This window comes from Cydia fagiglandana, chromosome 21, assembly GCF_963556715.1.
Source record: "Cydia fagiglandana chromosome 21, ilCydFagi1.1, whole genome shotgun sequence".
NCBI classification, from domain to species: Eukaryota; Metazoa; Arthropoda; class Insecta; order Lepidoptera; family Tortricidae; genus Cydia; species Cydia fagiglandana.
In genome coordinates, this window is record NC_085952.1 from 674,878 (window position 1) to 702,322 (window position 27,445).

The 27,445-nt window shown below is 36.5% G+C and overlaps 1 protein-coding gene across 2 annotated transcripts in view; it reads right to left on the reverse strand.

The window, feature by feature from the left end:
• Nucleotides 1-1,290: 1,290 nt before the first annotated feature.
• The window catches only part of LOC134675061 (alpha-2 adrenergic receptor), a 683,584-nt gene continuing 657,429 nt past the window's right edge, over nucleotides 1,291-27,445 (reverse strand). Inside the window, exons 5-9 of one of the 2 annotated variants that reach the window (XM_063533217.1) lie at nucleotides 13,079-13,228; nucleotides 9,662-9,768; nucleotides 7,473-7,608; nucleotides 6,678-6,753; nucleotides 1,291-6,596 (exon numbers count right to left, since the gene is read on the reverse strand). In XM_063533217.1, the coding sequence (XP_063389287.1) occupies nucleotides 6,166-6,596; nucleotides 6,678-6,753; nucleotides 7,473-7,608; nucleotides 9,662-9,768; nucleotides 13,079-13,228 (900 nt within the window). In that variant the 3' untranslated portion in view covers nucleotides 1,291-6,165. Of the gene's footprint in view, nucleotides 6,754-7,472; nucleotides 7,609-9,661; nucleotides 9,769-13,078; nucleotides 13,229-27,445 lie in introns of both variants that reach the window. The other variant, XM_063533216.1, reaches the window with a different exon arrangement.

A 27,445-nucleotide genomic window follows, 5' to 3' on the forward strand; every position in this document is an offset into this window, starting at 1 on the left:
CAATTGTTATTATAAAATAATTATTTTCTGGCAAACCGACTTTGCCGGTAGAAAAAGGCGCGAAATTCAAACTTTCTGGGAGGACAAGACTTCGGGCCCACTTGTTTTTAAATTAGCCGTTTTTTTCTAGTGACGAAAACCAAACTATAGTTTTTTCTATTCTTAATATTTTAAAGTGAAGTCTGTTTCTACTTTCTTGAATAAAAGTTAAGTGTATGATAAAATGTCAAGTTTTATTTTGTACTAGCGCCCCGCCCCGGCTTCGCACGGGTTAACAAATTATACGCCTAAACCTCCTCATCATCATCATCATCATCTCAGCCATAAGACGTCCACTGCTGAACATAGGCCTCCCCCTTAAGAAACCTCCTCAAGAATCACTCTATTGATCAGTGAAAACCGCATGAAAATCCATTCAGTAATTTTTGAGTTTATCGCGAACATACAAACACATAAACAGACAGACACGGCGGGGATTTTCAGCCGTATTCGAACAATGAGATACGTCAAATACTAGATATTGAAACGATATCACAATTGACATTTCTCCAAACAAAAACGTCACTTTTAACACTTGTTTGACACTGACATATCTATTCCATATCGTTTCAATATCTAGTATTTGACGTATCTCATTGTTCGAATACGGCTTTGTTTTATAAGGTGTAGTGATTCACCATTATGTTGCTACGTAGCTAGCCAAGTCGATGCAGCTATTTGGTTTGGTCTGACTCTTGATCCCTCTCTGGGTTTGTGGCGAGCACTGGCTGAGCGCGTAATCGCACAGGCCTGAGGGGGGCCTTGCCAAGATGACAATCGTCTGCAGAAAAGGAAATGAAACGCTAAGAAAAACGTAAATGGTAATGATAGTGTTTCGTTCTCTGCAAACGATTGTAATCTTGGCTAGACCCTCCGTGCTGTTGGCAAATTTCTGTCACGTCAAAGAACATATGCACAGCTCTGTGCGAATTATAACGTAACATTATTGCCGATTTCTATGGTATGGTATGTTTTCCCATTCACTGCCCGACCCGCTAGGCCGGTTCTGTTTGTAGGCGCTTTTCGCTACAAAGCGGAAAAAACGTATTCGTATATATATGAAGTTAATACTCCTTTGTCATCGTATTTTCTCGGAAACGTTCCTGTTTGTCTTTCTTTGTTCGTAGCGTTTGTTCTGTGAGACTAACTGAAATAATAGTAAGTTACCGCGAAAATACGACGAATAAGGATTGTTTACTATCTGTACCTACTTAGTATAGGGGAAATAAAAATGAAAATTCAAACGAAACATTAAAGATTAAAATTTGTATATTTGGTACTTCGTATATTTTTTCATTTACACTTGACTCGATAAGAATTAGTAGTATCGTATAACCTTAGCGTAGATTACCACAGTACATCATAAAGAACAGTACGAACGGAACGCGTCATGATAAATTAAAATAGTTCATAACAAATTCTAGATAGGTTACTGTATATAATTATCTATACGTAGTTTAAATAGTATATTAAATTTAGAACAATTTTTCATGAACAATTTGCTAGTTTTTAAATACATATATAATATCGACTTGAGTCGTTAAGGGAACTCTAGTAAGGATAAACAAATTAGTATAATATCTGTACAAAAGTAACTTTGATATTGTAAAATTTTATTACATTTTGTTTCTTAAAAAATAACTGTACTTTGTATAATTAAAATTATTGCATTTAATACTGGTGTCTAATATTCGAACGACATTTGCGGTGGCAAAGTGTGGCAAGAACATTTATTGCAAAAAAACACACAATCATCTTTTTGACTGTAGGTTTTTTTTAGATAGGATCCCAACAACTAGCAAGGGCTCGGTGCTTAATTGATGGGATCCGTCTATAATATAAAACAATGTTTTAATTGTTATTCCGCATAACATATAAATAAATATACCTTACATTATAATATATTTAAAATTGTAATGGCAGAATCAATATAGTCATAAATAAATTTCTATCCGTGCAAAAATTATGTCCTACATAAAATTCTGGTGTCAATTTACATTGGAAAAGAACTTTTGATTTCCGCTAATATATTTTGATTTATGTAGAATCACACACACATTGGAAGACTATATGAAATTTTATAAAAGAGATATTTTAAAAAGAAATTTATGATCAATGTCTATTGCTCATGATTTCAGTACAATACGAGTTACAATGTTTAATTATTCTAAAAATCTAATTACAGCTATACGGCAATGGTGTTGCAGTGTTATTATTTTGAATTATTATATAATTAAGTAATTATTTACACAATTACGTTAAAACTGTATAAGTACTTACGTTACCGAAGAAAGTTTACATCAATTTAGAATTAAATTCTCGTTGTTGTTCTTTTATAATTTATAATTATATATTGGTAATTGTTTTAGTTATACAATTTACAAGGTTGAATAATGTACAATAGTAAATATATGCAGGATGAATACAAGATGTGTAAACTATGATCAGTCGCAGGTATAGTTGATATTTTATTAGTAATTTATATACGTACGGTTTTAAAAGAAACTATAACGCTAGTCATAAGTTTAGTTTCTTTAATAATGATTTTATTATAGATCATAGCTATAATTTACAAAGGGAAGCGTTAAAAAAACTATTTACGATTAATCTTATATGGCAATTCATAAAACAATTTTACATTACTATACATATACTGAATGTATTTTCATAAGATTAGAAAAATTTACAGGAAGTATTTTGGTGTTCTTTTTTGGTTAATTAATTAATACTAATTTACATTTAATATTAAATTAAGTACTATTTACACATAAATTAATATAAACAAAAAAAAATATAATTATTCGCGACCAGCGCTACCGAAAAAAAAGTTTACAGCAAATATCCTAACTATAACTTAAAATCAGTTTAAGAACATATAATAATAATACCAATACATGTTTTTTTAACTATATAAAGTGCATTTATTGTTGTGTTAGTGCTTGATCGATAGGCACAGAGGCACAGTCATTTTTAGATTATAATAGAATTAATTCTACTGTGATTGAATATACTGTGAGCATTATTAATCAAAAATTAAAAGCTATTTTCACAAATTATTATTCCTTTTTCAGTAAGTAAATCGGTTAATTAAACAATCACTTCGCACACTGGCCCAATATTACAGGGTTCTATGTTTCACTTTTATCGAATTGAAATTTGAACATTGTCATAGTGACGTCATGTCGAATTTCAACTATATTGAAAATTTAACTACCTGTAATATTGGACCAGCGACTTTTACGTCTTAAATATTGAAATAAAAATAAATGTAATCTCTAAATTATTACTAAAACTTAAAATTATTGTTAATTGTTAAAAATAAATTATATCTTAAACGATAAAATGTTAATCAATAAATATTACTTAAAATAAGTACGATTTTTAATAAAATCACGCTCACAAAACATTCAATTTTGTATTTAACACCACGTCTTTACAATGTTATTCTTTATTTGGATAATATATCATGAGTAATGGAAGAACAATGCATTTATAAAATTGATATTTGTATTTTCATAAAATTAAAATCAATTCATTGTATATGTAAAATTCCTTCCAAATTAAAGATAAACCATTTTGTCTTATTAAAAACTGTTCTCAATAAAACACAAATCAAAATAATTAAGTAGGTAATATGAAACTGGATTTTTTTTACTAAGAAGTGTGTCAGGTAGTCTTTAGGATATTCTGAGTTCTGTGTTATGTTGGAATCAATCCCATGTGAGAGTTAATATTAAAGTGTATGCTTTATGTATGAATAAATTGCTACAATAATTTCAAATACTTCAATGTAGTAATTTAAAAAAAAATTATGCTACGACAATTTTATTGAATTAACTGTCTATAGTAAACCACAAAATTACGAATAGTTAGTATATTTTTGAACTAATTGTAGCAACTTGTAGAAATGTAATGAATCTTAGGACTTTATTAGCAAATAAGTATACAAATACTACTACTTTGTACATATTATAAGCGCATATGTATTACAAGGGGATGTGTATAAGCGGTTATAACTATTAAAATTGTAATGTTTACTGATATTTACTTGCTGATACCTACATAAATAAATCCATCTATATCCATCCATATCTATCCATCATATCCATCCGTATCCATCTATCCATCATACAAAAAAGTAAACATAGTGACACATGTAAAATATGAAAACCTAATTTCGTACTATTGTATTCATTAAAACTCCAGCAAATAAATGTGAATGTGTGTGTGTGTGTGTGTTGCGCCACAATTTTTACCATACCGTGCATTATAAATACTACATTAGTTTTTAAAACACATGCTGCTGAAATATAAATGCTTAAAAACAAATAAATATATAAAGGTCATCCCCTTGCTGAGTGTGAAATATTTAACTTTGTTAATGCAAGCTAAAATTTCAATTTTAAAATATATTCTTTATGAATTTTAAAGCTATTTAATTCCTTTATTATATTTTACAGTATGTAAGGAATATTTAGGTTACAAGTATAATCAAATCCGTTAGTGTTTGCAGTATTATAGTTTGTCTATACAAACTCTATTGATGTTATTTAGGAAGAATGTTCTAAATCGGTTTTCACTAATGCTATATCAAAATAATATTAGATCAGTCTGTAGGTATACCTCATTGCAACCAGTCTCTATATTAATATTATGGTAAGGTAGACGTTTTTTGTACCTAACATATACTTTTACTTTTAAGCTAAATCTGTGTTAGCGTCTATTTTAATATTCAAGAGTATAATTTTTAGGAGTACAATTCACTTGACCACTGATATTTAAAAACGTAGTATCAACTTTATATTGTAATTTAACCTGACAAATGCATGTCAGTAAATCTTATTATATTCAATTGCCAATAATTATTAAGCAGGTTAGAAAATTGGAGATCACTAGTAAACATTTTATGAATACTATATTTTTTTAGGAACAATGTGATGATTTAAACAGAAGATAAATTTTATTTGTCATAATATATGTGTAGAAGTTATAAACACGATTAGAACAAACTTCCAAAATAAAACCCTATAGTTTTTGCTACATTTTAAAAATCACTACCAAAATGTATTTTTACAATTTTTATAATTACAGCAAAACAATATTGTAGTCACTTCATGTTTGACATAATTCCAATAGTCATAATTAGTGTAAATATTTTACATGAAGTAACTGCATATAGAAGCCTAAGAATAAGCTGACCTAAGATATATAATGATAATGTTAATTTGTATACAATTTTCTGTTTAATACTTCATATTATGATGTAGTGATTTTTGGTTCGTTCAATATGTTTAAAAATATAAAACGTGATGGTTTTAGGGTTACATAACGTGGCAAGCTTGTTGATTATTGCCTTTGCTTGTAATTGTGCTGGTAGTAAGTATATTAATTACCTATAGATAAAAATTGTACATCCTTATCTCTATATCTCAGCATGCAAAATAATAAATCAATGTAAGTATGTTCGGTATTTAAATGTCTAGTAGTCTAAGCTACTTGCCTATTGATGTACTGTTTTCAAAACTTTACTGTCAATGCAAAGCTTTCCGAATCCGAACCAAAAATCGCTAAACCACAAATATTGCTCTGACATAAAACCCACGACTTCATAGAGAGACCCCCCGCTAGCGTCTTCTGAGCGTCAGCGTTTAGTCTCTATGGCTGCTGCTCGGCGCATCGGTGGCTCAACTGCGCAGCGACGCCATTTTCTATAGCGCTGACTAGCCTCCTAAGGCCCAAGGTCCTACCTAAAATACTTAATCATTTCGATGAAATTTAAACCATATTAAAATAGGGATAGAGTTGCAATTGTGTTATTTCGTTCAATTTTCAAACAATACAAAATCAACTCTATTCCCTGCATTATAGGTTCAAATTTAGGATTTTTCATTTGTATGGCTGGCCCTTGGGAGGCTAGACGCCGACGATCAAGAGACGCTAGTGTGGGTTCTCTCATAAACGAAGGGTACTTTAGCATTTTTCTATATTTCACTGTTATCAGTTATCACATGAGACTGTCCTTGGGTTATGGCGTTAACGTACATTGTAAAGTCCCGGTGCTGCCCGCTGTTGCGCCATCATGATGCGATTAGCCACGCATCGGTAGCAGCACAGGTAGGCCAAACATCACTTAAACAGTATCCTCCTAAACGCCCTTCTGAAATCCTTATTAAAAATGGTGTAAATCACAGGATTTAATACAGAATTCATGTATCCCAGCCAGAAGGCTACAGAGAAACAGATTCCTGGAATTTCGCATGCCCTGCAGGCCGCTTTTAAGATGTATAAGAAGAAGAATGGAAGCCAGCATGCTATGAAGCTTCCCATGATTAAACCTAGAATTAAGGTCGCTCGTTTTTCTTTTTTCCTAGCTAACCTCCGTTTTTCCCTTTCGGGATCTCTAGGTTTATGCTGCTTGGGGAGCGCCGGTTCGCACTCGCTCTTCGCTTGTTTCTTCTCCTGTCTCCTCGAGCTCTCGGCTTTCTTGCCGAAGATAGGCTGGCAGATTCTGAACTTGAGGGGTTTGACGCCGGCGCAGCGGGAGACGACGCCGGAATCTGAAGAAGAAGGGTCGAATTCAGAGACCATGTCGGTGTCGATGGCGACGCTGGGCGCTCGGCAGCGCTCGCGCGGCTCACCGTTCACGCTGAGAGTGGAGCTACGGAGCTGGCACGCTGCGAGCGGGTTGCGGGTCACTTGCGCTGATGTTACCACCTGAAACAATAAGGGGAAGTAGTTAAGGAACTGTGCAACCTTCTGCTTAACGTAGAATACCTGATTGTATTCTAAAAGGCATCCGTGCTTTGACAAAAATCCTTTTTCAGGGTTCCAACCAAGACGCGAAACTAGAACTTATTAATTTATTCATGCCATCACTTCTCTTCTTTCTTCTTCTTCGTCGGTATCACTCTTGACAGAGTGGTCGTGGTCATCACTTCAGGTGTTGGTGGCAAGCTTCACAACACGTCGCCACTCTTCTCTGATAGCCGCCTTCCTCGTGCATTCATGTAGTGATGATGAGCCATTTACTGCCGCCTTTATCTGGTCAGTCCACCTCATAGGCGATCTTCCTCGTGGCCTGGTACCCTCGACCTTTCCCTGGACCACAAGTCGCTCAATAGCCATCACTTCACCGACTGGTAAATGTATTGTACCTATATTGTATAGCCTGTCCGCTTTTCTAAAATTAAATGATTTGATAGTATGGCGAACTTAATCTTAGAAAATCGGACAGGCTACATGTCACATGTCTCGCTAGTTTGAATATCGCTAGCGAGGTGACGGGGCGCCATCGCCTCGCTATATTTGTAAGTAAAATTATATTGTGTTCTATTATAAAAGTAAAAATATATGAGCTTGTCTTCTGTAATCGCATACACTTAAATTACTCGTCAATGACAAAAGTAGAGTAAAATAAAGTAAAATATGGTTACCTTCAGTGTGTCTTTTCTCTCTTCTTGCTGCGGCAGCATGTCGCCCGCCTCGCTCGTCGAGATGTCGCTGGCGAGGTCGCACGTGACCGTGGGTATCTGCACCTGCTGTGCCTCTATCGTAGATATTTGACTTACTCTGAAACAAAGTAGGACAAATTATTTTGATTTGTACGCTTTTAACGTAGAAATATTTACTTGTTTAAATATTAATTTTATTTTAGTATAGTCTGTCCGATTTCTAAAATCATGTTCGCTATACATTTACTATGGGCCCGATTCGGATTTTGAAATAGATATCTATTAGATATCTTTTAGACATCACCAAGATACGATAACGATATGTTTAAGTTCTAACCTGTCAAATTTGACATTTGCGCGATTCTGAAGATACTCTTGAACGATTTCCACAGGATATGACTTAGAGATCCAATTCACATCTAATAGATATCTTATTCTTATCTAACGTAAAAGTGACATTGGTTGCCCGAATTGCGCTGCAAAAGAGAACTAGTTGATATTTAAACTATAACGTATCTAGAATGGATAATGGATCTAGTACGTGTCGTCTCTTGTGAATATCTTGAAGTTCGAATATGGCAGTATGGCGTACTTGATCTTAGACGGACGGACTATACTAGTAGCTGATGAAACAGCGCGCTGATGAAACAAATATTATATGTATATCCCTACAGTCTACGTTCAAAAGTAATTGTATCCGTCTAATTGATCTACATAAAGAGACATATCTATTTTTGTTAACTTATTAGAGAATGATAGATACCTATACCTACTTCAGACGCATTATCTGATCCGTTATTCTTGATGCTGACTGTACAAGACATCTTTTTGCATTTTATAATTTGTGATTGACTTAGGATTTCCATTTTTAAACGAACGATGGCACTTTTATACGTGATTAGGCCACTGTTCTATTAATTGCTTACTGTTGTTTTGTGAGCTACTGTGTAGCGTCTCTGTAGATTTAAATTCAGTCATAGATAAACAATAATTTTTAAATTTGAATCTTTTCACTTGTGTATAAAATGTATTATAATTTTGTCGATTGAATTATCTATTGTTTTCTCAGACAAACCTTCATTGTTACTTCTAAACTCAGTTTCAATCGGACACTAGAAACAGATATTCAGTCAGAACATTGTTTTTAATCAGTTCTCAAGTTCGGTTCAATGAATAGAACCGGAGAGATTCGGTACGAAGTTGTTGTTACCGATATCCAACTTGGTCTAGAACTTGTGTTCGTTGTTGAAAGGAGAATCTATAATGGATGGTTGTCTCATGCACGTGACTTTGAAGATTATTCTTGATACGTTTGTTATGGTGGTAAGATGATGGGATAAAGATGAGGCTTAATAATCTCTACTAATATACACGCGAAAGTAAATCTGCTCGACACTCTTTGAGGTGTCTTTATACTCGTACTGACACCGCTGAACTCAGGAGCGTATTTTTAAATTTGGCGCCCCGGGCCAATACGTTTCCGCCCCAGCAGTCAAGGAAGAAAAACAAAATGCAGTCTGCCAGAATTTGGTGGAAAATTTAATTTAGGATGGATACTTATAACAAATATATTTTATGCATGTATAGCGGATAAAAGTTACCCATTATTAGAATTACTATCCAAGCCCTGCGGCATGGGGATGGAGGGGGTGGCCGGCATGGGCCGCGTGCCCTTCGGCGGGTTGCTGTAACGTACCTATTATTAGAATTACTATCCAAGCCCTGCGGCATGGGGATGGAGGGTGTGGCCGGCATGGGCCGCGTGCCCTTCGGCGGGTTGCTGTAACGTACCTATTATTAGAATTACTATCCAAGCCCTGCGGCATGGGGATGGAGGGTGCGGCCGGCATGGGCCGCGTGCCCTTCGGCGGATTGTTGTAACTTACCTATTATTAGAATTACTATCCAAGCCCTGCGGCATGGGGATGGAGGGCGTGGCCGGCATGGGCCGCGTGCCCTTCGGCGGGTTGCTGTAACTTACCTATTATTAGAATTACTATCCAAGCCCTGCGGCATGGGGATGGAGGGCGCGGCCGGCATGGGCCGCGTGCCCTTCGGCGGGTTGCTGTAACTTACCTATTATTAGAATTACTATCCAAGCCCTGCGGCATGGGGATGGAGGGCGTAGCCGGCATGGGCCGCGTGCCCTTCGGCGGGTTGCTGTAACTTACCTATTATTAGAATTACTATCCAAGCCCTGCGGCATGGGGATGGAGGGCGTGGCCGGCATGGGCCGCGTGCCCTTCGGCGGGTTGCTGAAGCTCGTCTGCTGTTCGTTCTGAAACATACAAACAAGCTAATGTTACTCGTGTATAAGAAAATTTTGCGGTAAGTAAATTATTATAATAGAAATTTTGGATACCAACAATAATTAATTAAATAAATGCATTTGTATTTGTATTTTGTAATAATTAAATTTTTCATTGTTCGTGGTGTCAATAACACAGTTGTTATCTCATCTCTAGGTAAGTAAAATTTATCCCTAGATACGAGTATATTGTGACTTTGCGTTGCTTTTGCGTGGAATAACCAATAAGGTGCGCTATCAAAGTTACCTCCACACTTTCAAATAAGGTTAACAATTGTGAGTGTGAGTGAGCTTTTTCTATACGACTTATGGCGTCCAAAGGATTTAAGTTGCAGAATGATAAATATTTATTAAAGTAATAAATGAACAAAAGGCGGAATTTGTGTAAAAATAAATAATTTTAAAATAATATTATTATAAGTCACGAAACTCTCACATGTATTATTTAACTTCAATGATTAAGTTCAAGAGGCTGATTTGAAGCATTAAAATCTCAATTTGATTTGTTACTTAATATGATTATCACTACATATTATAAAACAAAGTCCCCTGCCGCGTCTGTCTGTTTGTTCGCGATAAACTCAAAAACTACTGAACGGATTTTCATGTGGTGGTTTCACTTATCAATAGAGTGATTCTTGAGGAAGGTTTAGTTGTATCATTGGGGAGACACTCCTGACTTCGGTCGAACTCGGCTCCGTTCGGCTCATTGTCAGCATGCATTGCTCCTAGCAATTATTAGGGTTGGCACCACTTGACTTCCTTTTGCGTGCACGACCACAGATAAGATAATCACTTGAATTTTACAACCCTAAATAGCCGAAAGGGATAGTGCCATATTTTAGAAAGGGACAGCATGATTCGACCCTGAACCGCTGTCAAACTTCGGGTTTGTAGGAAGTTCCCTTCCTGTACGGCAGTACTATTTTTTTTCTCATTTCTTTTATTGATTTTAATTTCTTTTCCTTTTGTAAGATTTGATATGTTTTCTGAAAGAGCTACGTATTTGTGATTTCATGTACATATATGTTTATTTTTTATATCAAATTCTATAAAGTTATGTACTCACTGAGTATAATTGCATGAATTCTATAGTAATTTAAATTGTATTTTTCTTAATTACTCGTAATGCATGTTAATTATAAGATGTAATAATGTTTTGAAAAGATGTGTCCCGCCGAGTTTGTTGCCGGTCCCATATTGGGATACCCTCCTCCAATTGAGGGGGGATTTAAATCTTCTCGGGGCAGAGGTGTACGGTTGGAGCCGGTAAAGGTTTATTTGACGTTCATAAGCGCATTGTAATATGCCTACTTGAATAAACTATTTTTTATCTTTTATCTTATCTTATCTTTATTAAGTATTTCTTCTGTGGTTGTATGACATTGTCGCAATCACAACCTGTACCAGGCGAACAAAACGTCGCCAACAAGCCGATGGAAAACTAATTTCTCCTTCATTATTCATTCCTCTTTCCTTAATTTAAGGCAACAAATCTTAAATAAATATACCTATTCCAATGGCTGTTACGTTTGTTAAAAGTGGGACTGGTGTATCTGTATCATCATCTCCTTACGTACCGGTTGGTATTTGTATACAGGGTGTTACTGACCATGGGGCTTTAAATCCAGGGCTCGATTCTACTCGCTAAAATGAGCTACTTTTATTATGGCACCAACCCCGAAATCACGAATTTTTTTTTTACTTTTTTACATTTTGGCTGATCAGTGTCGACGTTTTCTATGGAAAAGCCAAAAAAAAATCCCCGATTTTAGGGTTGGTCCCATAGTAAAAGTAGCTCAGTTTAGCGAGTAAAATCAAGCCCTGGAATTAAAGCCCCATGGTCAGACACATACTGTATATTATTTCAGTCAAGTTGAGATTTTTGCCATCGAATAGGCTATGTTCTAGTCGTATAAAGAAGTAATTTAATTAAGCTACCACACGCTAGCTAGTCCACTCGCGACTAAATTAATGATATCGTCAACATGATATACCGGGTGTGGCCTGTAATATGAGCAAAAAATTTAACTGTAGGCTGTATTCCTCATACTGACCAACATTTATTCAGCGACTTTTAAAAATAACTCGTGGTTTGATTTTTAATACACTCTAAAGTTTATTCTAAGACGCAATGTATTGCGAATTTGGTTATGTTTAAGGCGTGACAAGCAACGTCAATCATAATGATATGGCGTGGCGATGGCGTCCATTGAAGATAATATTTATTTTGTATGAAAAATAGAGAGTCAAAATACTTCATAATTTTTAAAAGTTGTAGAACAAAAGTGTCACCGTTTGAGGAGTACAATCTATGTCTTAATTATTTGCTCATGTTACAGGCCACACCCGGTATGTCGTGTCTCTGTAGTTGATGGACATGACATGTTTAATATAATGTCAACACACGGCGCAACACAAATATAATTAAACATGCATATTATGTTGACGAAGTTAAGCTCTGTTTAATGGCTCCTCTACACCATGGGCCAGCGCCGGCCACTCCAAAGGACGCAGCCATGCGGTAGAATGAGATAGCAATATCACTTGCTTCGTCTAACATATAAATGCGTTCCTTAGAGTGGTCAGCGTTGGCCCATCGTGTAGAGGAGCCTTAAGCCATAGATGTGGTAACTCCATACATCAGTTTTCTTACCCAAATGCGCGTTATTTCGTAGTCGACATCTAGCGTCAAGTAGCGGAATATATCAGTACTGCTAGTCGACAATAGATGTCGCGGCGAACGAAAACTGTAATGCTCAACAATTTTCAGCTAATATTTTAACCGGATTACTCGAAACTCAATTTTCAACTCCTACTGCTTCTAATATTAGTTGTATATTGTTTTAGCAGTACATTTTTCGTCAATAGCGACACTTAAGCCATCTGGTGTCAAGTAGCGGTACTGATAGTTCCACCACTTGACGTTAGGTGTCGACTACGAAATAACGCGCGTCTTGGTAAGAAAACTCTATGGTTTAAGCTGGTCATACACACTAGGGTATGCCTGCGCAGTTTTGCCAACTGCACAGGTAAAACGTAGCGTATGTGGCATTCGACTGCGCAGTTTTCTAACCACAGTGCGTAGCCAACGTGCAATCGTTTACGCTCCGTAGCGAACGAAACGCAACTGTCACTAGGCCTCGGGTTTTTCCTGATACCCCGTCTCGCTCTGGCCTTCGCAGCATAGTATGTACACGAACACCACTATACAGAACACGTACACACTTGCACACAAAAGATAAGATAAGATAAAAAATATAAGATAAGATAAACTTACAGGTCTAGGCCTCGGGTTTTTCCTGATCCCCCGTCTCGCTCTGGCCTTCGCGGCGTAGTATATCCGTATGTACACGAACACCATGATGCAGGAGGGTATGTAGAAGCTGCCGAGCGCCGAGTATATCACGTAGCCCATGTCTTCTGACACCTGGGGACAAGGAAACAATCCTGGTTAGTAATTACATTAATAAATATGGGACAATCCCACCCAACCCATAGCAAAGAGATTACCTAGATTGTATACATAGAGACGGATTGACAAAGTAAATTATGTAGCCACTGTACATTTACTGCCATCTTTCGACAGAACATAAAACTGTTAGAACGCCATTTAACTTTGATCCTTATTCTTTCACTGTTATGTGTTAAACACATCAGTGAAAGAATAAGGATCAAAGTCAACTACTTACTAAATATTAATATTAACGCCATCTCCTCGACTATAGGCCAAAGGTATGGTGCAATCTTTTCGAGCGATGGCACCATAACCTTCAGCCTACTCTCGAGTAGATGGCGTTAATATTAATATTTAACAAGTTAACACATATCAGTGAAAGAATAATGATCAAAGTCAAATGGCGTTCTAACGGTTTTAATCGTCTGTCGAATGTACTGCAGCTATAGTCAGACCGTAAAAAGTCTGCAGCGATTTTGATAGCCCACGCAGTGTCATTTTAAACGTCAAACTTCTATGAAATTATGACGTAAATATAATAACACACTGCAGACTTTGTTTGGTGCGACTATACATATTAATTTACCATGACAGGAACTCTCCATTAAGCCATATAAATGAAAATTCCATTTTCCGCTGAAATTTGAGGGCCACTTATAGTGCAGGGAATAGCGATGATTGAATATCCCCTCATAAAAGAAACAACTATAAACCATAAGTATTTGAAAGCATAAAGATTTTGTATTATTATTTTAGATTAGCAATAAATGCTGTAACACTTATCATGATTGTAACCAAATCCTTCCTTATGCAATTACCATACAAAACTATACCCGAATACATTTTCTATTTCTATTTTTCTAACGCACAAAGACTACAAATTTAATATATCCAACACTTGTATCCATTCTCATATTCACAAAACAATACCTTTGAGGTTACATTACAAAGGTAAATCCCTTACAAAGGGACCCATACTTTTACAATGACTAATATATTATTCATGTGAAAGGTGAAATGATTGAAAATTGTCTGGGGGCCGATTTTTGAATTTCGATCACTCGATTTCGTCAATAAGCGCTGGTGGCCTAGCGGTGAGAGCGTGCGACTAGCAATCTGGAGGTGGCGGGTTCAAACCCCGGCTCGTAGCAATGAGTTTTTCGGAGTTCGACGGATATTTACCAGTCGCTTTTCGGTGAAGGAAAACATCGTGAGGAAACCGGACTAATCCCAATAAGGCCTAGTTTACCCTCTGGGTTGGAAGGTCAGATGGCAGTCGCTTTCGTAAAAACTAGTGCCTACGTCAAATCGTGGGATTAGTTGTCAAGCGGACCCCAGGCTCTCATGAACCGTGGCAAAATGCCGGGATAACGCAAGGAAGAAGATCACTCGATTTCGACACTCGGAAATCGGTGGAAAACGGCGAAATGTATCGAAATTTGGATTCTACTGGTATTGACCACTCGATTTCAATTCTATTAGTAGAATTTAAATGCCTAGTAGTGGAAATATTATTTAACGAAATACACGAAATCGAGTGGTCGAAATTCAAAAATCGGCCCCCTGGCCCGTAATCCGGGATCAATCTCAGAACGTTTCTTAATTTCTTCAGACGTATTTTTGTCTGTGTATATTTTTATTGTATTTTCAGTTGGGGTAATCAGGATTCATTCAAATATTTATGGAACTATTGTTATAATGTGAAAATTTATACAAAAATATGTATAGTTATTACCTACCTAATTTCTTTGATATTAGCTTCTTCTTATAGGTTTAATTTCTTAATAGCTTCATAATGTAGGTTTAATTTTAACTTTGGGGTACCTATCTGTGGTGGAACGAGATACTTTTTCGCAAGTATTTTGTATTGTAAAAATATGTTTATTGGAATAAATTATCACCCTACCTATGGTCTATTAATCTTAAAATGGCTATATGGAGGTGGTGGTGGTGGTGGTGGTCCGGTCATCTGGTGGTGGCATGGTATAGATATAGAGTATCTGAGCCAAAAAAAACCCTGTCAAAAGTTACGAGTACTTTCATAAACAAGTTTAAAAAGTTATAACTCTTTTTATTACCGATTATAAATCATCATTGCATTTATTATGGGTTATAGACAGACATCGTAAATTTTATAGCATTTTTGGTGCAGCGGAGTGGTGTTGACGTAATTGGTATAGGTAATTCCAACTGAAATGGTAATTAAGGTATATATTGACATAATTAACGCTAATTAATCATTAGGGCTGAAATTGTATATACCAATTCCGTTAACCCCACTCCGCTACACTTCAGGAAATAAATTAGAGATTCACTAACATTCACATTCAAAATTAGAGATTCACAAAAGGTACCTTATATATGGCGGCTAGCGCTTACGCTATTATTAACGCCGCTCCAATATTAAACCGGGGCAATGGTACCTTTTGGAACGTCACATATCTATACTATTTCATATCTAGTGACTCTCTAATTAATTTCCCGAATCGCGCCGAAATTTTGGCGCTTTTGAATTTGGAATTTTCTTTTATTTCTATGTGAGTTCAAAACTCGAATTTAATTTGTACTTGTGCAAGTACACGGGGACTTCCGAGGATAAAATTTACGATGTCTGATTATAGATTACTTCTGGTGAAAAATTGGCGAAAAGAAGTAGCAAAGTTTGCTCGTTTCGCAGACATTGATAGATTGGCCTGGTACTCGTACGGAGATAATACAGTGAAACCTGGATAAGTGAGATCTCAAGGGACGAGCAAATTTGTTTCACTTAAAGAGGTTTTCCACTTACCCAGGCTCCCAGTTAGCCAGGTACAGATAAATTTCTGTCTCATTTACAGAGGTTTCCATTAATAGAGGTGAGAATAGAATATATTTCAGTTATACAATACAATACAATACAATACAAATACTCTTTATTGCACACCTCATTACAGAAAACAATACAAATAATACAGGAAGAAGAGGTTAAACAACAGGCGGTCTTATCGCTAAAAAGCGAGTAGTTATAGAGGTGGTTAATAAGGTATTTAGTAATTAATATCTTTAAAACTAAATAAGGTAAAATAATCCTTGTCCCTAAATATGTTTTAAGCCTGTTTAAATATTTCTTTGAATTTATTTTGAATGATTCTCCAATGGATAGATATATCAAAATTAAATTAAATTTGATACGGACTTCATTGCGTATTAGAAATTTAATGAAACAAAATTAATTGTTTCGTGTTACTTATCAAAATTTCAGCTTTCGTTTCGGTAGCTTTAGCTACTTAGATAAATCAACTAAATCAAAGTTTGAAGTTGTTTAGACACAATTAGGCAAATGCGGAATTTGTGGATAGACTAAAAGTTAGTAAGAATACGGAAATCGTTCAATGAAGTCCAAGTTAGAGAGGTCATAGATTGACGTTATCTCAGATACAGAAGTCAATTCCCTATAAAATTCTAAAAAATAATTAGGAAAATGTAATCTTATAAATATAGTCTCAGTAAAAGAGGTAAAATACACTCTCCGTCTCACTTATAGAGGTAAATGTGACTATAAAATCACAACAACGAATCCCAGTTATAGAGGTTCGTTTTTTCTCAGTAACAGAGGTAATTCAGTGCTAAAGTGTCGGGACCGCACCATGAGTCCCAGCTATAGAGGTTTCTCACTTATCCAGGTCCCACTTAACCAGGTTTCACTGTATATCATTATTTTAACTAAGCGAGGCTTAAACGCTCACTAAACATGCTAAATATTGCCTGGTTGGAAAAATTACATCATGTCATTCTCGACAAATTCTATTTGTCCTTTTCCTTGAACAAGGGTCACTGAGTGTAATACAAATGAAAGTCATATGAATATTCATTTCACTTTTATCCTTAATGAGGCAGAAAAAGGAGAAAGACGGCCAATAAGCAATTAGTAATACAGCTAGAAATAATACCAATAAGGCAAAAATTTGTGACGTTCCATGGTAAAAGGTACCATATGGCGGCTGGCACTTAAGTCACATAGCGCCGCAATAATATTGGGGTAGCGTTAATAATAGCGTAAGCGCCAACCGCCATAAGGTACCTTTACCCGTGGGACGTCACATTTTAGTTTTGCCGATATATTATCTATTATATTATGTAAGTTATGTAAGTAGTTTAAGCACCTTTATTAACTCAATAAAATATCTTTTATCTTCTCGATAATTTACTAGTGAAAGGTTCCAAATTTACAATCAGGCAGCTTCCAAATAAATCAACTATCAGCATTTATTGAAATAACCGTAAAAATATCAGTTGTACGGTCTGTGCGGAAAGAGAAGAGTCGGGGAATGTCAATATCAATACATTCCCCGACTCTTCTCTGGGAATGTATGGGGTCCAATGACCCCATAACGTTCCACGAATCTTCTCTTTCCACACATACTCTAGTTTAGGCACAGAATAAATAGTAATTCTAGGTACAGAAGATTCACTCTCTAACAAAACGCGTCTGTTACGATCAGGACAGATATGACTGCTTGGTGGCGACAGCGCCACGCGCGGCTTATGGCTAGCCACTAAAATTGGCGTGGAACGGATGTACTTTTAGCTTCCTGTAGCAAAGCGACGAAATCGCGGAGTGAGCCACGCCTGGTTTAGGACACTTTGGAGTGTGTATGTTAAAAATATTTTTTTTACATACGTGTGTAAATTAGACTGTCGGATCGGTTAATTCTGAAATCAGAAACCAAGTGTACTTTCTGCTCTGCCATTTAGTAGGTTACAAATTCTGAGAGTACTGGACGATTAAAAAATGGAGAGTTTTACATATACTCGTAACATAATATGGAAGTATATACTGAATTACACTAAAAAAAGATTAGTTAGTTGTATTTGTGTGGATGGTGTAATGCATATTTCGCAAATCACATTTTTGTGACAATAATAACAAAATGTGTTGTTACCGTTATGCAAACATCTATTTTAGTGTACCTGAATAAAATTATACTTAAGAGATAGTTTTTTCGTTTGTAACAGACGCATTTGTATTTTCCATCCTCATCAAAATCGCTATAACCACTACCATGCACCACCCACATTCTTATTTTGAACCGCCTTTTGTAAGAATTAATCATTGGGCCCATTGTCCACCGTGAATGGCGTCCTGGCTTTGTGCAGCAGATATCTAACACATAGCTTACAATAGAATGTAAATATGGCTGAATTCATGCATAATTATACATGTATTATGATTGATATCCAGGGAATATACGAGTACAATACGGTTACCCAGCAACAAAAGTTACCGGGTTATATTTATAATATAATACCAATATTCTTTATTGTACACCAATAAAGCCGGATACTCATTAGCGAGCCGTAACCGTTGCATGTACTGTAACCAAAAAAGCCGGGCAAGTGCGAGTCAGACTCGCGCACGAAGGGTTCCGTACCATAATGCAAAAAAAAAAAAACAAAAAAAAAGCAAAAAAAAACGGTCACCCATCCAAGTACTGACCACTCCCGACGTTGCTTAACTTTGGTCAAAAATCACGTTTGTTGTATGGGAGCCCTATTTAAAGCTTTATTTTATTTTGTTTTTACTATTTGTTGTTATAGCGGCAACAGAAATACATCATCTGTGAAAATTTCAACTGTCTAGCTATCACGGTTCGTGAGATACAGCCTGGTGACAGACAGACGGACGGACAGCGAAGTCTTAGTAATAGTCCCGTTTTACCCTTAGGGTACGGAACCCTAAAAACATAGTGTGTACGTGGTTCGCAGGTTTGCGAACCACGTACGAACTATGTTTTTTGGTTACGGTTACAGCTCGCTAATGAGTATCCGGCTTAACAAAGAAACAGTACAAGTAAGTACACAGGCATGAACGCACGCTGTCTTGGTTAATTTATATGCTTAATTTGTGTGGAGGTTAATTCGCCAGTAACTGGCCACCGGCCAATAACTGGCCACCCTAAACTAAAAATTAGTTCTATTCAACTATAAACAAAATTCATTTTAGTATACGGTTTCAATAACTGGCCAGCCGTCAATAACTAGCCACCTAATAACTAAAATGAATTCTGTTTATAGGCGAATAAAATAAAAAAAAAGAGAGAGAGAGATAAGGTGAGTAAAATGGCGTGCTCTTGTGTTGGAGGCCAAGACTCATTTTGGGTCATCGCGTCAAACTAGTAAGTAAGTAAGTTATGGGTCAAACAGATCACTGTGTTACGTTCTTTCCTATGGACATACACAAAGTTAAGGGCTATAAAGGTTAATTTTCTTATTTAACCCTAACCCACGTAAAAAGGTCCTCCTTTTATTTACAGAACTATGATAAAATCATTACTTACATGCCCACAAGCTGTTAACTATTGCCCACAGGGGAGAAAAATGTACAGTTCGCGCGAACACGCTAGTTTTCTCTCCTGTGGGCAATAGTTAACAGCTTGTGGGCATGTAAGTAATGATTTTATCATAGTTCTGTAATTAAAAGGAGGACCTTTTTACGTGGATAAGGGTTAAATAAGAAAATTAATCTTTATAGCCCTTAACTTTGTGTATGTCCACAGGAAAGAACGTAACACAGTGATCTGTTTGACCCTTATAGGTGAATAGAATTCATTTTTAGTTTTGGGTGGCCAGTTACTAACAGGTGGACAGTTTAATATTTTAAACTTTCGCGTTTTGAACACATATTAACTCACATTTATAGACGAATAAAGATAATTGAATAAAATTCGCGTTAGACCCGTCTATAAATGTGAGTTAATAGGTGGACAGTTACTTAGCGAATTACCCTACATACTCACAGTCAGCGTGAGCAACCATCGAAACCGTTACGCATTGTTATTAATCAAACTTATGGTCATACATAACAAAATCAATGAGTACATATTATAACAGTTCCGTTACATAGACACTGAAAAACATCAAGCCTAAACCGTAGAAGGCAGGACCTTGAGACCATCGGCCCAATTCGAACTTTAAGATACGTCAATTAATAGATCTAAAAACGACATGGATTAGATATGTCAGTGACGTTTCTTAAAAAAACCGTCGCTTTTGACGGTTTTTTTTTCGAGTCGGGCAGACATTCTTCAAATACCGCCGAGCTCTGGTCTCCTATAAAAGTATATTTTGAAATTCCACCTCCAAGGGGGTAAGGGACGAAGCCATGGGCAGCTTTGTATACATATTTTTGAGGACAAAGCATTTAATAAAGAGGGCAAATATTAAAAGCTTTCGCGGCCATGAAAAGTAACGACGCATCTTAAACATCCAATTTGCAGTTTGGGAAACTGAGTCATTTCTAGAACAATTATACTAATATTCACAATTTCATGCTTTGGAGGGAGCGGGTAGCGGAGCGTATTTAGGAGCGGGTAGACTTAGTCTAAGGCTTAGACTCTAAGCTAACTTTGCGTCGATTTGAATAGAACAAAGTGAGGGAGTGTTATTATAAACGCCACACTTACATAGAAATTTGACATTAATGTTGACATTGACATATTTTGTCATTGCAAATACTATGCAGAGTTATCTTAGTCCGACCCTAGTGTTTCTTTAAAATCGTAACACAGTAAAATAATTTAGTTTAACCTACCATCCAAGTTAAATGTATATAATATGATATATATGTTTATTACCTATCTATGCAAAATTGCTATGTTACACTTTATTACATTTAAATTAGGTACTTACCTAGATACTTAAACAATATTCCAATTTAAAGGCCACATGGTCCGATTCTGATTTAGCAACTTGTTACGTTTTTGATCTTATTTTGATACTACCTTGAAGATCGCTCACGCTGATTGGTGCATGCTCGTATTAAAACCAGTTCAAAACCGCAATAGGTTGTAAAAGAATGGGTCTTGGTTTCTTTAATATTTTAAATTAATCGCCTGGAGTTGACACATATGCATAAGAACTGCGTGTGTTATACTTTGTAGTTATTAATAAGGTAATGAGCAGATTTATATATCTACTTACATGATAGCTACAAAATATACGCTTAATTCTGAATGCAGCCTTATTTTATACTAAGCCAGCCATACTGTCTTTTCATTAAAACTTTCAATCTTCATTTTTATGAAATTTTTCAAATTAAATACTTCGAAAAGTTCATTAATAGTGTCATAACTAATGTTAACTTATTCTATTAAATGCCCAGTTAATTTACTGGGACGAGCCCTCCGTATGCGACTGCGACCGCTTAGGGTCTTTAGAAACTTTCCCACTTTCCAATAACGGAAATAAGTGTCAAAAAGAAGAAGAATAAAAATATTATTCTTATTCTTCTTCTTAAAATTATTTTTCTTAGTTGAGTTTTGCAATATTTGAAGAAATGTTTAGGCTTTGCGTAATTGTCAGTCAATTTCAGCTTTTAGAATATTATCATAGTTTTTAGGGTTCCGTAACCAAAGGGTAAAACGGGACCCTATTACTAAGACTTCGCTGTCCGTCCGTCCGTCCGTCCGTCCGTCAGTCCGTCCGTCCGTCCGTCCGTCTGTCACCAGGCTGTATCTCACGAACCGTGATAGCTAGACAGTTGAAATTTTCACAGATGATGTATTTCTGTTGCCGCTATAACAACAAATACTAAAAACAGAATATAATAAAGATTTAAATGGGGCTCCCATACAACAAACGTGATTTTTGACCAAAGTTAAGCAACGTCGGGAGTGGTCAGTACTTGGATGGGTGACCGTTATTTTTTTGCTTTTTTTCGTTTTTTTTTGCATTATGGTACGAAACCCTTCGTGCGCGAGTCCGACTCGCACTTGCCCGGTTTTTCTATATTTTTGGTTTGTTTGGTTGTATGTAGATATATGTATCAACCCAAGACACAAATAAAACCAAAAATATTTACGTTTTTAATGAAACCACATACCACTAAAATTATTTGTAAATAATTATTTTGGCGTACAGTCATACATTTCTCGTAACGTATACAATTATAATAAATATTGACTTACACATGAATATTTTAGGTACTACGAAGTCTCTAGAGCTATGTTCTTAGTCTGATTGAAGTCATAAAAGTCGGAATGAATACAAATGTGAAATCGTAAATATGAATATAAAAATACTATTTCGTATGTATGTGGATTAGAATATAGTGCTTTTATTTGGACGCTAGGAGTAGGTAACATAAAATAGTACTTTATGTAACTGATACATAATGAGGGGCCTTCAAAAAAAGTGTGATTCATAAAAGGATTCTCTCAAATTAATTTATTGTAAAACGAATCCAAAGTCAAAGTGGTCCCCAAAATTTTTTTTAATTTTTTCCGCTTTTGTTATTTTATTAACAAACTTAGTAACCACTGAGCGTGTTTGTAAAATATAATTATACAACCATAATAATAATTTTAACTGGTCAAAGTTTAGCCTAAAGTTGGCTCCTAATCTTTATAGAGCAAGCATAAGTTCCATTCTTTATTACCGTATTTTAAGCCAAGAAAGAACATGCATAAACCAAAAACTCTAAAATTTAAAAGTAAAAAATTGGCACTAGTAACCGTTTTAATGTCACGTCGGTCGGAACGTTTTAATTTACGAACGTTGCAACCTCCTTGGCTGAAGTTGGTTAAGAATCTGGCAAGCGCTGCGCATCATTAAGCTGACAGTGGACGGCCGGTTCTCCATACAAACTTAGTCCAAATTTTCCTCCCTGGGTATTATTTACATTACAGATTTTTTTAACAATTTAATCTACAACTTAAATCTACAATATCTTTGAGACCGAGTTTTGGTCGGAAGACATATAAAAACTGAAAAATGCATGTTTTCTCAGAGATAAGACCTAATAGCTACAAAAAGCCCCCAAAAACCTATAGCTAATTTCATCGAAATCGTAAGAGCCGCTTCCGATATCCCCGAAATATTTAATTATATATGTACCTTAAGAATAGTTTGTTTATTTTACCTATCTATGTGACTATGCCCATCATTAGATTTTTGAATTACATACCTATCATAAGAGTTAGGAGCTTTTTTTTCTGAAATTAGATTTGCTATAATAAAAGAAAAATAAAAAAATCTAACGATAGCATACCTATCATAGCTATTAACATCTATTTTTCCATATTTTCAATGTCCAGAGGAAAATGGGGTTTACATTTGTATGGAGAACAGGTCGTCTCCTTTCCTCTTAAGTACAGTCTGAGAGATTATTTAAGATTTGGCAAGGTGCGAAGGCGACAGTCCACTGAGTATATGAAAATTAGTTTAAACGAATAAAATGGGGGATTAGGATTTACAAAAATGAAAATGTAATTTTAATATGTAGGTATATGGCGCGTGGCACACTGCGTTTGATTCGCACGTCGCACCGAAGTTTGAGCGGGATAACGCTATGCGCATATTATAGCGACGTCCCGCTCGCACGTCGGAGCGATATGCCAATCGGACGCAGATTGTATTCTAAAGGTGGTTTAAGGGTAACTCTATAGTCTATGTAATCCGTTCAAGGTCGAGCCCTGGGTTCCATTTAGCTACCACTGCCCCTATCTAGTATCCAAGTAAATTCAGAAAAATCCTATTTTTTGTCTTAATAGGCACTAAAGGTCTTAAAGAAAGCAAGATTTATAACGAATTGATAAAGTTTCTGAACTCTTCGTGAAGAAAATCTAATTTATCGAAGTAAGATTTTTTTTGGCCGGGGCTACAGAAAACTTATCAAGTCAATGAATACTTTTTATGTATCCTTGATTTAAGTACTTAGTTTATTTGTATTCAACATTTTTTGTATCCAGGTTTTCTAAGAGTAGCATTAAACTTTTTGAATAATCTGCTGTTATTATAAATAAATAAATAAAATAAAATGCGTTTATTTTCAGACAACAAGGTCCATAGTATTGTTAGTACGTACTTAAAATAACAAATATAAACTAAAATTACAACTAAAAACTAAAAAACTAAAATTATTAATACTAAACTACTACTACTACAGTACTACAGCTAAAATGGGTTAGTATTACTTAAATAACAAAAAATCTAAAACTAAAAGCCCTGCATGACAGCCGTGCGAGCGGTTCACCGAGGCGCACGCACAATCGGAGCATGCAGCTCGTTAAACCTGCCGAGCACGGCGCTGTCCTGCCTCCCGGCCACGACCTGTAGGAGACTGTTGGGGCTTCCCCTAACCCGTCTGATGAGCGACGCGACTTTGTTGCGCATGAGCGCATAGAAGTCATCAATGTGCGCGTCGGCAAACATGCCTGACGCGCTGCAGTAACGAGGAAGCCCCACCATCGCCCGGAACAGGTTATTATACAATATTCGAAGGGTATTGTACGCTCTTTGGGTATAGTTGGTCCACAGACTGCTGGTGTAGAAAGTTTGGCAGTATGCCTTAAAAAGCGTGACCTTGACCTCAAGTGAACAGCCAGCAAATCTGCGAACCAGCATGTTCCCTCTTACAGACAAAGCCCTTCGTTCTCTTTCGATGTCACTGTCACAGTGATGGAGTTGTATTTTAACCCATGCTTTTCAGCATAGGTCTCACAGATCGCAATTAATTTACGCAAACCCCCAATCGTGGGCCCCAACAGCACCATGTCGTCTGCGTAGCTTATGTTATTAAAACAAACTCCGTCCACATGACATCCAACATAGGTGCTGCTGAGTTCCTCGATCAGCTGATTCACGTAAATGTTAAATAGCCTAGGAGAAGTTAGACCCCCCTGCCTTACCCCGCATTCAAGTCCATACTGGTCAGACAACGAGTTTGCCCATTTAACATTATTTGTTTGATGTTGGTACCAGTACGACAGTATGCTTATGAGCTCGGCAGGGACACCCGCATCCTCGAGCTTCCCCCACAGGACGTCATACGACACTAAGTCGAAAGCCTTCGACAGGTCCAGGAAACAAGCGTACACAGGGGTTTTACGGTCCAGGTAGTACTTAACTGTGTTTTTTAGAGCCAGTATAGCACTCTCAGTCGACAGACCCTCACGAAAGCCAAACTGTGCATCGTGGAGCTTAGTGTGTTTACTGAGATTATTAAAAGCAAAGATTTCACCAGAAAACTATGAAATTTTATAAATAATTGCCCGTTAAAGGAAACACTTGCACTTGGTATGACACTAAGAATTTTGGGCCCTTCTCCATCTCAAAACCATTGCTTTTTAGGGTTCCGTACCCAAAGGGTAAAACGGGACCCTCTTACTAAGACTTCGCTGTCCGTCCGTCTGTCTGTCACCAGGCTGTATCTCACGAACCGTGATAGCTAGACAGTTGAAATTTTCACAAATGATGTATTTCTGTTGCCGCTATAACAACAAATACTAAAAACAGAATAAAATAAAGATTTAAGTGGGGCTCCCATACAGCAAACGTGATTTTTGACCAAAGTTAAGCAACGTCGGGCGTGGTCAGTACTTGGATGGATGACCGTTTTCTTTTTGCATTTTTTTCCGTTTGTTTTTTTGCTTTATGGTACGGAACCCTTCGTGCGCGAGTCCGACTCGCACTTGCCCGGTTTTTGTATCCTTGATTTAAGTACTTAGTTTATTTGTATTCAACATTTTTTATATCCAGGTTTTCTAAGAGTAGCATTAAACTTTTTGAATAATTTGCTTCTATTAAAAGCAAAGATTTCACCAGAAAACTATGAAATTTTATAAATAATTGCCCGTTAAAGGAAACACTTGCACTTGGTATGGCACTAAGAATTTTGGGCCCTTCTCCATCTCAAAACCATTGCTTTTTAGGGTTCCGTACCCAAAGGGTAAAACGGGACCCTCTTACTAAGACTTCGCTGTCCGTCCGTCTGTCTGTCACCAGGCTGTATCTCACGAACCGTGATAGCTAGACAGTTGAAATTTTCAAAAATGATGTATTTCTGTTGCCGCTATAACAACAAATACTAAAAACAGAATAAAATAAAGATTTAAGTGGGGCTCCCATACAGCAAACGTGATTTTTGACCAAAGTTAAGCAACGTCGGGCGTGGTCAGTACTTGGATGGGTGACCGTTTTCTTTTTGCATTTTTTTCCGTTTTTTTTTTTGCTTTATGGTACGGAACCCTTCGTGCGCGTTTCAGACTCGCACTTGCCCGGTTTTTGTATCCTTGATTTAAGTACTTAGTTTATTTGTATTCAACATTTTTTATATCCAGGTTTTCTAAGAGTACCATTACACTTTTTGAATAATTTGCTTCTATTAAAAGCAAAGATTTCACCAGAAAACTATGAAATTTTATAAATAATAGCCCGATAAAGGAAACACTTGCACTTGGTATGACACTAAGAATTTTGGGCCCTTCTCCATCTCAAAACCATTGCTTTTTTATACCACATCGGTGGTAAACCAGCATATGGTCAGATGGTAACCATTGCTGGGATGCCTGTCCCCTAAGCCTGAGCCTTGTGGGCCTAGAGACGGAAATCCGGCGCTGCCTAAAGGTGACAGTCCATTTCCAACGACAGCTGCATTACTGTTCATTTTAGTATGGAAATTGACAATGACAACGACGCGTTCAGTACCGGGAGAGCAGCTGCGGTTAGAAATGGAATGTTACCCTAACGCTGCGTCTTACGTAAGCGAACAACTCACGAACGCGACGCGGTGCGGCGTGGCGCGGCGGGCCCAAGGCGTTCGCGTTCGCAACGAGATGGCCCATGTAGGACACTTCTATAGGTATCAAAGGATTGATTCACCCCGCGCCGCATTGCTTCGCTTCGCGTTTTGTTCGCTTATGTAGTACGCTGCGTTAGCACCTTACATGATTGATATTTTTCAGTGACCTCTATTATTATGATAAAATAAGGGTGACAGCAGGCAATTACAGTTGCCAAAAGCATGTGAGTGGTTAATTTTTCGTACTGTTTGATCGAATCGAGATCGAGGAAATCAAATATCAATAGTATATCAAATTACAACATACCTCTGTTCCATACGGGTTCCAAAACAATGTTACACGCTACATAATTGCCCGGTATCGTTTTGCGAATAGTGATGTCCTGTTCATTGCCAGGAATATTCTCTAGATGGGAATATTGGGATTTTGATGTTTACCATATTTTGATCATTTTTTATTAAAAGTTAAAATTTTGAACTTGATGTACATCCCAGTAGAGGTTGAATTTTAAGATTTTCTATTCAGAATTAATTGCTTTGAAAAGAAAAAATGTGTCTACGCCCTAACTTGCACCATAGCTGTAAACAATATGAAAATAATAAATAAATATTAGGGGACATCTTACACAGAT